An 11,707-nucleotide genomic window follows, 5' to 3' on the forward strand; every position below is an offset into this window, starting at 1 on the left:
AAGACATGCAAAAAAAATAACATTTTTTTTACATCTGAAGCAAAGTACAATGTCAGTAAAGACAAAGTCCTCATTTGAGGACTTTGGGACCATAATTTTGTTATTGAGTGTGTCATGAGGTTGTATAAACCTGTGAATATTTAGAAGAGTTTACACATGTAAACAGTTAGTGTAAGTGGTATATTTAGTCACAATTTTTATTGAACAAATCTGGAAATATTTAGAACAGTTCACAAGCATAAATAGTTCTTGCAAGTGATACATTTGTTCAACAATTAACTATACCAAGGATGTTCTGTTTCAATGGTCTGTGATTTCCTGCAATTATGTCACAAGATATGATCTTCAAACTGAAGAGATATCTGAAAGTTGTCGATGATGATGATGCACTTCGCTGATCTGGGTCTGGTCAACAGCTGACTGCAATAATGCCAAAATAATTAGGAAAATGGAACCACCAGAAAGGTTGTCATGAACTTTCTCATGTTTTGTATGGTAATTGTTTAGTTATTCCTCTAAAAGCATAACATTTTGAGACCCAGTGTCCTCACATGAGGACACAATCTATTTTTAAACAAAGAGAACAGTAATTAGAAAGATTGAAATAAAGATTAGAAGTATATTAAATATACACCAAGAAAACACAGGTGTACATTTAATATACTTCTAATCTTTATTTCAATCTTTCTAATTACTGTTCTCTTTGTTTAAAAAAAGATGATGTCCTCATATGAGGACACTGGGTCTCAAAAAGCATAACATTTTGAGACCCATTGTCCTCATATGAGGGCATCATCTTTTTTTAAACAAAGAGAACAGTAATTAGAAAGATTGAAATAAAGATTAGAAGTATATTTAATACAAACCAAGAAAACACAGGACCACACACCTATCTGTCCACTCACCTAAAAATAAATGGATAAATACATGGATGGCATACATAAATAAATACACATATCCATACACATATAAAGATATACATACATGCATGCCTACATTCCTGTTATCATGAACTTTCTCATGTTTTGTATGGTAATTGTTTAGGTATTCCTCAAAAAGCGTAAAATTTTGAGACCCAGTATCCTCATATGAGGACATCAGCTTTTGCCAAAACCACTTCCTGTATCATGATAGGGTCTAGTTATTATACTTATGAGGTCCTACTAATCCCCTGTATCTTAGAGAAATAAAAAATGCACATCCAGAAAAGGCTTGGGTCTCATGAGATATCAGGACTCAGTATTTAAATTAACCTCTTATGAACAAATACGTTTTAATAAACAAAATGACATTCAGTTGCCTCCAGTCGCTGCAGATCATCATCATCATCATTATCATCATCATCATCATCATCATCATCATCATCATCATCATCATCATCATCATCATCATCATCGTTTTGTCTGTTTGCTGCTCTGGAGCATCTATTTGTGTGTTAACACAACACCAAGATGGAAAAACATCAGCAATGAGCTCAGAGCAGCAGTCAGTCCTGCTCTTCAGTATGAGAAGAACAGTTAAAGGTCCCAGGAGTGGACGTCCCAGAATATTCACCCCAAAGGTCAGGCTGTGCAATATTCAAATTCTACAGACCTCAATTAGTAGGTCAAAGGTCCGGATAGGACAATTAGGAAGAAAAAATCTGCAGCAGAAAATATTTTCTTTTTAAAAACAGCATAAAAACACAACAAAGATTGGTAAAGTTTCATCTGAATGAAACTCAAGATTTTTTTAAAGACTAAAACTGAGGCATTTAAATGGGCTACAATCCTGAGAGACTGAGAGTCAGTTTTTAACGCAGCTTCAGCTTCATTTTTGCTTCATAAATAACAAGTCGAACCTGTTGTGTTTTTGTTCACTTGATCTGAATAAAATGAATGAGCCTGGTCCGAACAAATCATTTAGTCCTGATGTACAAAACGTGGAATGAAAAATTATGTAATTTCCATTTGGGAGCAATAAAATGCTATTCATTCATTCGTTCATTCATTCATTCATTCATTCATTCATTCATTCATTCATTCATTCATTCATTCATTCATTCATTCATTCATTCATTCATTAAAAAAACAAGTTCATGTTTCCACCCATGCAGCAGACGAGTCCAGAGAAATGACTGATTTTTAAAAAAAATATAAAATTACAAACTTAAAGGTCCAACATTGGTCAAAGGAATAAACTCCACCCTCTCTCTTCACATTYCCTGTGTTGATTAGCCTGTGGCGGCCATCTTGAATGGCGTAAGTCATTTGTAGATTCATCCATTAATCCCTTTCTGAGAGGATCCATGTTGTTCAGTCTTTAGTTTCACGTTTATTGCTTCAGTTTGGTTCTAGCCACGCCCACCTGCATCTGTTCTCCATTCCATTAGTGTCAGCTGCAGCCATGCAAACTAATATWAAACAGTCACAGTTCGTTTCATATTAGTTGAGTAGTTAATGAGATATTTTGCTAACAGCACAGGCAAACGCACACACACAGTTTTTTGCTTCATGATTTGGTGGCAGGAGATAAAATTTGCAGTTTGTTTTCAGGATTAGAGAATGAAATGAAAAAGAAAGAAAGAAAGACGGTGTAACATTTCAAATGTGTCTCCAGACAGAAAACTTCAGAGCAGAAAGCAGCACAGAGCTATGGTCTCAGTGGCTCTGACCTTCAGAGGGTCAGAGGAGCTGGGCCTGGGCCCAGCACAGAGTGGGCGGAGCCACCAGAGGGCTGGAGGTAAGGACTGACCTCACACATGAAACACATCTGAGCAGGATTTACTGTGAATGCTGACATTGTTTAAAAAGAGCTTTACAGTCCTTCAGAATACAACAAAACTCTTCTTAGTTTTACTTTAAGGTTGAGGACAAATCCGGATGAATTTAAAGAGTCACAAGAGGTTCAATAATCCTCATTAATTTAGCATTCTTTTCATTTCCCCCCCTCAGTGTGACCTATTGTTTTATAAAACGACTCTGATMCAAACACTCCGTTAAACCCACCGAGGGCTGAACTAAAGAAAAGAAACAGTTAAAATGTTTTCCAAAATCTGAAAGTGGTGGAATCTGGAGCAGAATAAATCCAGATTAAATYTGCTCCTTATTAGGATTAATCAGACCAGACTGGATCGGGCCGAGCCGGGTCAGATGACTGTTTCACCCAGAATCAATCATTCTGTAAACTTTAACCCAGCTTCGGTCTCTCTAATACAAAATATATTTTTATTTTTAAATAAATCTGATGGAATTCACTAAAGAATGCTTCACTGAATTAGCATCAACCTAAACAAAGATGGCCGCTAAAGCTACCGACCACAGACATAAGAGAAATTTGAGCTAAATGTTTGGTGTGGTAGTGGTAACATTTAATTCATTTTCACACCAGATGGTGAAAAAAAAAAAAAAAAAAGATGATTTCAGAGTAAAGTTCTGGTGAAAGGTGTGATATCCATTCCTCTGAGGAATTTTTGCTCTTTGGTTTTAAACGTGTCAAAAGAAAATGAAAAGCAATACATCATATTTACTGAGTGAAAAACGTGCTTTAGATTTTTATAAACAATTGTACATTTTTTTACATTTTAAATCTTCAGAAGTAACAACTTTTGTTCAGCTGCTGAATATTAAAATATTCATTTAGAAGTTTATTTAGGGGAGCAGCTCAACTACATTTGTTTTTAGCAACACTTTTATAAATGATGTCACAATAAAAGCAAAATAAACAAAAAAAATGTGAGTTTCTTTTTTGTGAAACTGCAGTTTCACAGCTGAATAGCTACTAAAAACACGTGTGTTGTTAGAGCTAAAAGAAAAAGTACAAAGGCTATTTAAAACTGGAAAGAAAAAAATGCAAACTAAAAGCAAAAGTGTAAAACATTAGCTACAATCAAGGTAAAAAGCTCACTAAAAGAAGTAAAATATTAGTTAAAGTAACAGAAAGTAAGCTAAAAGTAGCAAAATGGTAACAAAAGTAGTGGAACTGTAGCTAAAAACAGCAAAACACTACTTAAATGTAGCTAAATACTTGCTATAAGTTATAATCATTTGCAAGAAAATTAAATACAATATGCTGCTAAAAGTAGCATCAGCCTAAAGTGCTGAAGTAAAGCTAAGATTAGCTAAAGGCTAGCTTGAAAATTTCTTGCTAAAAGTAGTAAAACCTGTTAATAAAAGAAGCAAATTACTAAACGAAAGCTTAAATTAMAAACAACTTTTTTTCATTCATTAAATGTGAGTTTTTATCTGAACACAGAGGATCACAGGTTCTGCTTCTGGATCAGCTGCGTGGACACCCTGCTGCAGTGGAGCTGTGACCCCAGAAGACCACCTGAGACCCAGTCAGGTCCTGAGGAGGAGCTGTGACCCCAGAAGACCACCTGAGACCCAATCACGTCCTGAGGAGGAGCTGTGACCCCAGAAGTCCACCTGAGACCCAGTCAGGTCCTGAGGGGGGTGGGTCTGCAGCAGAAGGAGGTCTTTCTGCAGCTGAAGCTCATAAGGAGCCGTCGTCTCTGCTGCCTGCGGCTCATTAAAGGGACATTTCACCAGGAGGAGGGTCTGAACATGAGGACGTCTGCACTGCTCTTCATCCTGTTGGCTGCAGCCTCACAAACTGTGGCGAGTGAGTAAAAATAKGTTTTATTTACAAAACAACAACAAACATCCTTCACTAACAGGAAGCTGCTGAAACTTTACATTTATCAGTGAAAAAGCTGCGTAAAAGGCTGTAATTAATCAGTTATCTGCTCTTCTCACAGTGTTTTATTCTGAATTATACAGTRTTATTTTTACTTTTATTTTTGATGAAAATCTAAATTAATTATATAATTTGCTTGATTAAGTATCAAATGATTAAAACATGAAGCTGTTGTCATCAACCAGCCTTTAAATGTTCAGAGTTCAGACTTATATTCCCTAAAAGGAGGAAATAGGAAATAACTGTGAGTTGTGTTGTAGGGWGATGGTTATAAATGACATGAGTTTGATCTCAGCAGCTGTGATAAAATCTTTCTGTACTAAAATCTGTAAAATCTCTGTTTCAAAAACAGTTTTCTGCTTCCATCAGTGTTTCTGTTGAAGTGATGAACTGTGCTGGTCTTTATTTATTAAAAGTGTGCTCTACACTCCATCTGACAGCAAAATGGATTTATTGATTGATCATTAATTTCCTTTTTTATTATTTCTATGAATTTCTTGCCACTTTACTAATTCATCATTTTTGAGTTATTTTACAAACCTTCAGCTCATTCAGGAGATTGGAGCTGGGATTATTTTTGTAACTTTTAGTTTAAAAAATAGTATCTTCTAAAACTATATTTTTTCCAGAGTTGTAAAGTAACTAAGTATAAATACTTTGTTACTGTACTTAAGTAGAATTTTTGGGTATCTGTACTTTACTTGAGTGATTATTTTTCAGCGTTTTTACTTCTTACATTTTCACACAATTATCTGTACTTTCTACTCACTTCATTTTTTAAAAAGGCAAGAAGTAGAAAGTCATTACTCCTGTTTTATTCCGAGTTGTTATTACTTAAAAAATACTATCCTGATAAATTGTGTCTTCTGGATAGAGTGAATTTAATTGTGGTTGGATGAGAAGTATAAATATATACCATTCTGACACTGTATTAGTTTGTACACAACCTATCACAGCTGCACACCAATTTGGAGAAGTCACCTCCCAATAAATGTCATTTTGGAAAATCTAACTGCTCACTTTTACTCAGTACTTTTACTTTTAATACTTAAGTAGATTTTGTATCAGAATTTTACTTTGATACTTACAGTAAGTACAAAAAATATTGGATACTTTAAGACTTTTACTCAAGTAACATTTTAGAGAAGACATTAACTTTTACCAAAGTATTTTTATGATAAGATACTTGTACTTTTACTCAAGTTACACTTTGAGGTACTTTATACAACACAGATTTTTTCCCTCCACAAAATAGGTTACAATAAGATTTCTTTTTTTAAATATGCCCTTTTTGAAATCTGCTTCAWCAGTGCACTCCTGTTTTTATCTTTTGCAGTGTATTTTACTTTGTAACTATATCTGTCACTTTTAACTTTTAGCAAACTTTAAAATACTTTTCATTAACTCTTTATGTTTAACATTAAGTCAACATTTAGATACTTTTAGCATTTAGTTTTTTGGTACTTTTAACAAACATTAATCTACTTTCAGTTTTTTTGTCAGCATTTGCTGTTTTTAGCTCTTAGCAAAAGCTTTTGGTTAAAAGCTTCTGGCTAGCCCTTTACAATGTGTGTATTTTAACTAGTGTTTCACTACATTTAGCTGGTGTTTTGTAAGTTTTCTTAGCTGTGGCAGTGTCCATTTTTACATTCATAAAGTTACGTTAAAATTTGTCCACTTGCCGATGAGATAATTTGCTAACAGCATGGATACAAACATCTAAAGTTAGCATCAAATATTAAAGCAGACAAAAACAGAAGATAATTTAATCTATTGGTGTAAAAATAGTTTTTGGTGCTGTTAAAAAGTGTGACTCAGCAACATTTCAGTCATGAGTCGGGACTTTTATTCTGCCCTGTGACRCAGCTGATCTGTAAAGTTATAATCCTGAACAGCGCTCTCAGCTCAGCGTCACATGAGAGATTAGAACCAGATTATTCTGGTATTAAAGTTTACTCCAGTCTTTTACAGCAGCTTTGATTCATGAATAAAGAAAGTTTTACTTTATTTAATTATGAAACTGAATTATTTTACATTTAACTGCATGACTTGGACTTAAACTGTTGAAACCAGATGTTTACATACAACACAGAACATTTTCTGCACTGAATCAGAAAAATGTTTTTGTTTTAGGTCAGTATAGATCCACAAAATTATTTTAGTTTGATTAGTGGTGAAATATAACAAGTTTACATACACGACGATTGTTTTGCTTTTAAACAATTTGTGAAAACTCAGATGATGACTTCATGAGAAAAGAACATTAGAAACACTGAAGCAACATCTGAAGCCAGGAAGTTAAAAACTTTAAACAAACAAAGACCCTCAGCAGACAGATTAGGTACAATGTAGATCAAGATTAACAAAGTGTGGAGTGCCCATCAAAAAGCACTAATTTCAATCCCATAAAACACGTGGGCTGAAGAGGCAGGAAGTACGGGACAAAACTCCAGCAATTATTTAGTGAGAAGCTGTGGAAGAAAACACCAAACATTTGACCCAAACCAGGAAATGTTGAGTCTGATTTAATGTCAGACAATGGGCCTCATGCAATAACATGTTCATATTCTTATCCTAAATTTCTCTTACTTTTGTTCRTACAAAGGGTTCGTACGAACATGTCACGTYAGATTCAACAAACTCTTCTATCTTCAGGAAAAGTGTGTAAATGAGCTGCGTAAATTCCACCTGTTCGTATCCAGCTGCTCGTGTACGAGAGAGGAGATTAGCATAATTACCACCCCAAAAACACCATATAAGGCTATGTTTCCTGCCTCAGATACAAGGAAGTGTCCATTCATGAAAATGACAGCGAAAACTAAAAAGAAAAACTTTATGAGTTCAGAGATTGAAGTCCGTCTGTCAGAGATCCAGAAGAGAAAATCTGTCATTTTTAGCAGGTCAGCTGTGGAATAAAATGAGCTGCTAAAAGCAAAAACAACTGTGTTAAATCATTTTCATTTATTCAGAAGCCACACCGTTGCACACCGCAAGACCCCACCCCCACCCCCGCGTGCCGCGCGGTCGCAGGTGGTCTCAGATGCGGGTTTGAAATAAGCATTTTAAAATGATTTCAAATAAGTCTGGCACTTTGGAGAAAATCCAGGACTCGCTGGAGGGATTATGTATCCCCTCTGGCCTGGGAACGTCTCGGTGTCCCCCAGGACGAACTGGAAAGTGTCGCTGGGGAGAGCGGGGTCTTTCTGCTGCTGCCCCCGCACCCGATAGCGGATAAACCAGCCGGACGGACAATTTATATTGTTAGTCTAAATTATTACATTTAAAATTATAACTCTAATTCAAGCAGAATAGCCTATTGTCAACATAATTATGGAGTGTAATTTATTTTCAACTCAAATTATTTTCAAACTAACGAAATATAAAGTTATTAGTGAAGAAAACCCGTCTGGATAACAGCAGACTGACTGCTCGTAAAATATACGACAGGTCTGCACCACTCGTGAATTTTGTTCGTATCTGAAAAAAATCTTAGAATACGAAAACATTGGTGAATGCCACAAATTCTCCTAAATCACTCGTACRCACAACTTAWGAACAAATCTGTGCGTACGAACGGTTCTTGCATGAGGCCCATTGTATGTAAATATCTGGTGTTGAGCTGTGTGTGTATCGAGGTGTGTTCCTGCTGTTTGACATATTGTACTCTTAATTTCAGAGCCTAAAAACCGCTTCACTCRCTACCCTTTATGGAACACAAAGATGTACCCCATCTGGAAGGATGGTGACTCGCGGGTCAAAGATGCCTGGAAAGGTGTGTGTGTTGTAATGTTGTTCAGGTTGACAGATGTGTAAGTGTGTGTGTCTCTGCTCCTCTGGCTGCAGGTGGAAGAGTGAGTTTTAATGTTGGGAATGATTCTCCAACGCTGACCGGAGCCAAAGTCACCTTCACCATCGACCTGGAGTTCCCCCACAGACAGAAGGTGCAGCCTGATGGGAGCGTGGTGTGGGCTGAGGACTGCATAGTCGATGGTAACACACACACACACACACACACACACGCACGCACGCATGCACGCACGCACACACACACATGCACGCACGCACGCACGCACACACACACACACACACATTTGTTTCTTGACCCCGTGGGGACCTTCCATTGACGTCCATTCATGTTTTATAGACTTTATATCCTAACCCTAACCATATACTCTAACTATACATCATACTTTAAAACAGTTTCATGAGCCTCCAGGACCAGGAGTGTCCAATCCTGGTCCTGGAGGCTCATGAAACTGTTTTAAAGTATGATGTATAGTATGTATAAGCATCATATATTTATACATACTATATATCATACTTTAAAACAGTTTCATGAGCCTCCAGGACCAGGATGGGACACTGCTGTCTTAGAACGTTTGTTTTGATTGATTCTCAGCTATGACCTTCAAATTTTAGCTCAATGCCTTTGAAAGTCCCTGTAAAAAAGCACCTCACTGCTCTGAAGTGTGGAATCTCCACACCTACCTCCTCCTCTTTCATCCCTTTTAATCCTTGGATTAAGACTCTGAGTGCACATATGGAAACATGGGGGTGGGGGTGACATCACAGAGCAAAATGTATAAAGAAAAGGACAGAAGGTGTTCTCCAGGCTAGGCTAATGKCTAACCAAACAAKGGACCWGTTTTGGTCATTTTTCAGGCTGATAACGTACTTCTCTTTAGAAACAGATTTTCTCCTGCGTTTATCTCATTTTCACTGGATTAGATCTGTTTCATTGTTTGTTTGTTTGTTTACTCAGGATGTGATTTAAACTAGAACTGAATAAAACAAACCATCTTTAAATAAAACTACAGATTTTAACATCTACACAGAAACACTGCTCAATTACAAGAAAATGTAATTTGTTTTTTTAACCACCTTCCAGGGACAAAGTATCTTCAGTCTGAGCCAGTTTACCCAGAACCGGACCCAGACTGGGAGCCTGTGTTTCCTGATGGGACCCCAGTAAGGAAGGACAGAAAACCAGCCTATGTGTTTGTGTGGAAGACCTGGGGTGAGTGGAGAACACTGACTCTCAAACGTTAAGCTCTGATCTGAAAACGTTAGCCGCTCTGTTCCTCGGACAGGTGAGTACTGGCAGGTGGCCGACGGGCCCTCCTCTTCCCTGACCATTGATACGGACAACATYCCTCTGGGCTCCTACACCATGGAGATCGTTATCTATCACTACCGGAGCAAGGAGAAGTTCATTCCTCTGGGATATGCCTCCACTCAGTTCTCCATAACCGGTTAGCTCCAAACTGTGCAAACATCTGGCTTTCACTTAGAAACATGAATCCCTTCTTGATATTCAGTTATTCACAGTGTGACCTTCTGCAACCTGCAAGAACATTAAAGTGAAARAACTGTTTTAAATGTGACCCATCAATCACGTTTCATGATGTCGTCCTCAGATCAGATCCCGTTCGCTGTCTCCTTGGACCAAGTGAACGACATCGTGGCCAGGGACATGCGCTTTGTGCAGAACAGAGCGATCGCCTTCACGGTCACCCTCCACGACCCCAGCGAGTACCTGAGCAACGCTGACATCACCTTCAACTGGGACTTTGGGGACGGGAGCGGCGCCCTCATATCCAGAGAGCTGACGGTCACCCACACGTACGTGGACTCGGGCTCCTACAAACCTCAGGTGGTGATCCAGGCTGTCATCCCCGATAAGGCCTGCAACCCTCCATCTGASAGACCGACCACTGCCCCCGGCCCGCCTGCTGACCAGGCCAGCACAGGTCAGAACCAGACCTTAGCAGCTCATGAACAGGAATCAGCTTTTTTTTAGACAGAGCTTTAGGTTACCTGATTCAAGGTTGGTCATGATTTAAAACAAGGAAGTAAAATTAGAAAGATGTATAATTGCTGTGGAACAAAAACTTCAAGCATTAGATGTTCCAAGTGTCCAAGCTGAGCTTTTGTTTTACGTGCTGAGGCAGCAGAAAGAAGAGGAACAAGAGGTTAGGAGGGAAGCGATGCACCACCGCTCTTCTTCTGAATAAATTAAAACTATGTAACACAGGTGTTTTACACTTAAATTAAAAATATTTGACCAAAGAAAAACCGGAGCAGGACTAGAGAGAGATAAATATGATTTAAATTTTTATTTCTGTGACTGTATCGACCCACAGGAGACACGACATTAACAGCAGTAGTTACTTCATTCCATTCTTTGGCTTTAGCTGGTCTTTTCATTCCAAGCTGACGCTGCTAAAAATGACTTTTTTTGTGGATCTCCGAGAGCAGAACTTCAATCTCTGAACTTGTAAAGTTCTTATTTTTTACTTTGTGATGTCATTCATGAATGGACATGTCCTGGTATGTGGGGTAGGAAACGTATATCCTTATACAGTGTTTTCGGGGTGATTATTGTGTAAATAACCTCTCCTCGTGCATGAGCAGTTGGATATGAACAGGTGTAATTCATCAGTTTATGCAGCTCATTTACACATTTTTCCTGAAGATAGAAGAGTTTGTTGAATCTGATGTGACATGTTCGTACGAACCCTTCATACGAACAAAAGTAAGAGAAATTTTAGGATTTAACTTAACTTGAGTTTGACTTGCATGTATTATTTAACGTGCCACTTTTTGTAATAAATGTAAATGCATTTTTGGGAAGATAACTTTGATAAAATATAGTAAAACCTAATTACCTAATTACCTAATTTCCCTCTGTGATCAATAAAGTATTTTTGAATTGAATTGAAAACAAAACTTCACACTTCTGAGATGAACAGTTGTTGAGATGTTCACATGTTCAGTAACAGGAAGTGATGTCAAAGGGGCGTGTCTGCATGTAAACAGAGCTGCTACAATAACTAACAGACTGTAGAGAAGAATCTGATGTTTCCTTAGTGCAGGGCTATTCAATTGGCGGCCTGCTGGCCACATCTGGCCCGCGAGTGACCAAAGTTCGGCCCGCCAATCGGTTCATCTATTTCTTAAGCCCAAACCCCTGGTTTTCTACTTTAATTACTCTAAGTTATTTTAGTTAAACATACACATGTTTGGTATC

General features: G+C 37.6%; 1 protein-coding gene across 1 annotated transcript in view; it reads left to right on the top strand.

Annotated features, from left to right (window-relative positions):
* Positions 1–4,495: 4,495 nt before the first annotated feature.
* Positions 4,496–11,707, top strand: part of pmelb (premelanosome protein b) — a 17,450-nt gene continuing 10,238 nt past the window's right edge. Inside the window, exons 1-6 of the mRNA XM_014022549.1 lie at positions 4,496–4,602; positions 8,354–8,449; positions 8,521–8,667; positions 9,566–9,694; positions 9,768–9,929; positions 10,095–10,427. Of these exons, the coding sequence (XP_013878003.1) occupies positions 4,545–4,602; positions 8,354–8,449; positions 8,521–8,667; positions 9,566–9,694; positions 9,768–9,929; positions 10,095–10,427 (925 nt within the window). The 5' untranslated portion in view covers positions 4,496–4,544. The remainder of the gene's footprint in view (positions 4,603–8,353; positions 8,450–8,520; positions 8,668–9,565; positions 9,695–9,767; positions 9,930–10,094; positions 10,428–11,707) is intronic.

The sequence above is a fragment of the Austrofundulus limnaeus genome, unplaced genomic scaffold (genome assembly GCF_001266775.1).
Source record: "Austrofundulus limnaeus strain Quisiro unplaced genomic scaffold, Austrofundulus_limnaeus-1.0 Scaffold335, whole genome shotgun sequence".
In the NCBI taxonomy this organism is placed as follows: domain Eukaryota; kingdom Metazoa; phylum Chordata; class Actinopteri; order Cyprinodontiformes; family Rivulidae; genus Austrofundulus; species Austrofundulus limnaeus.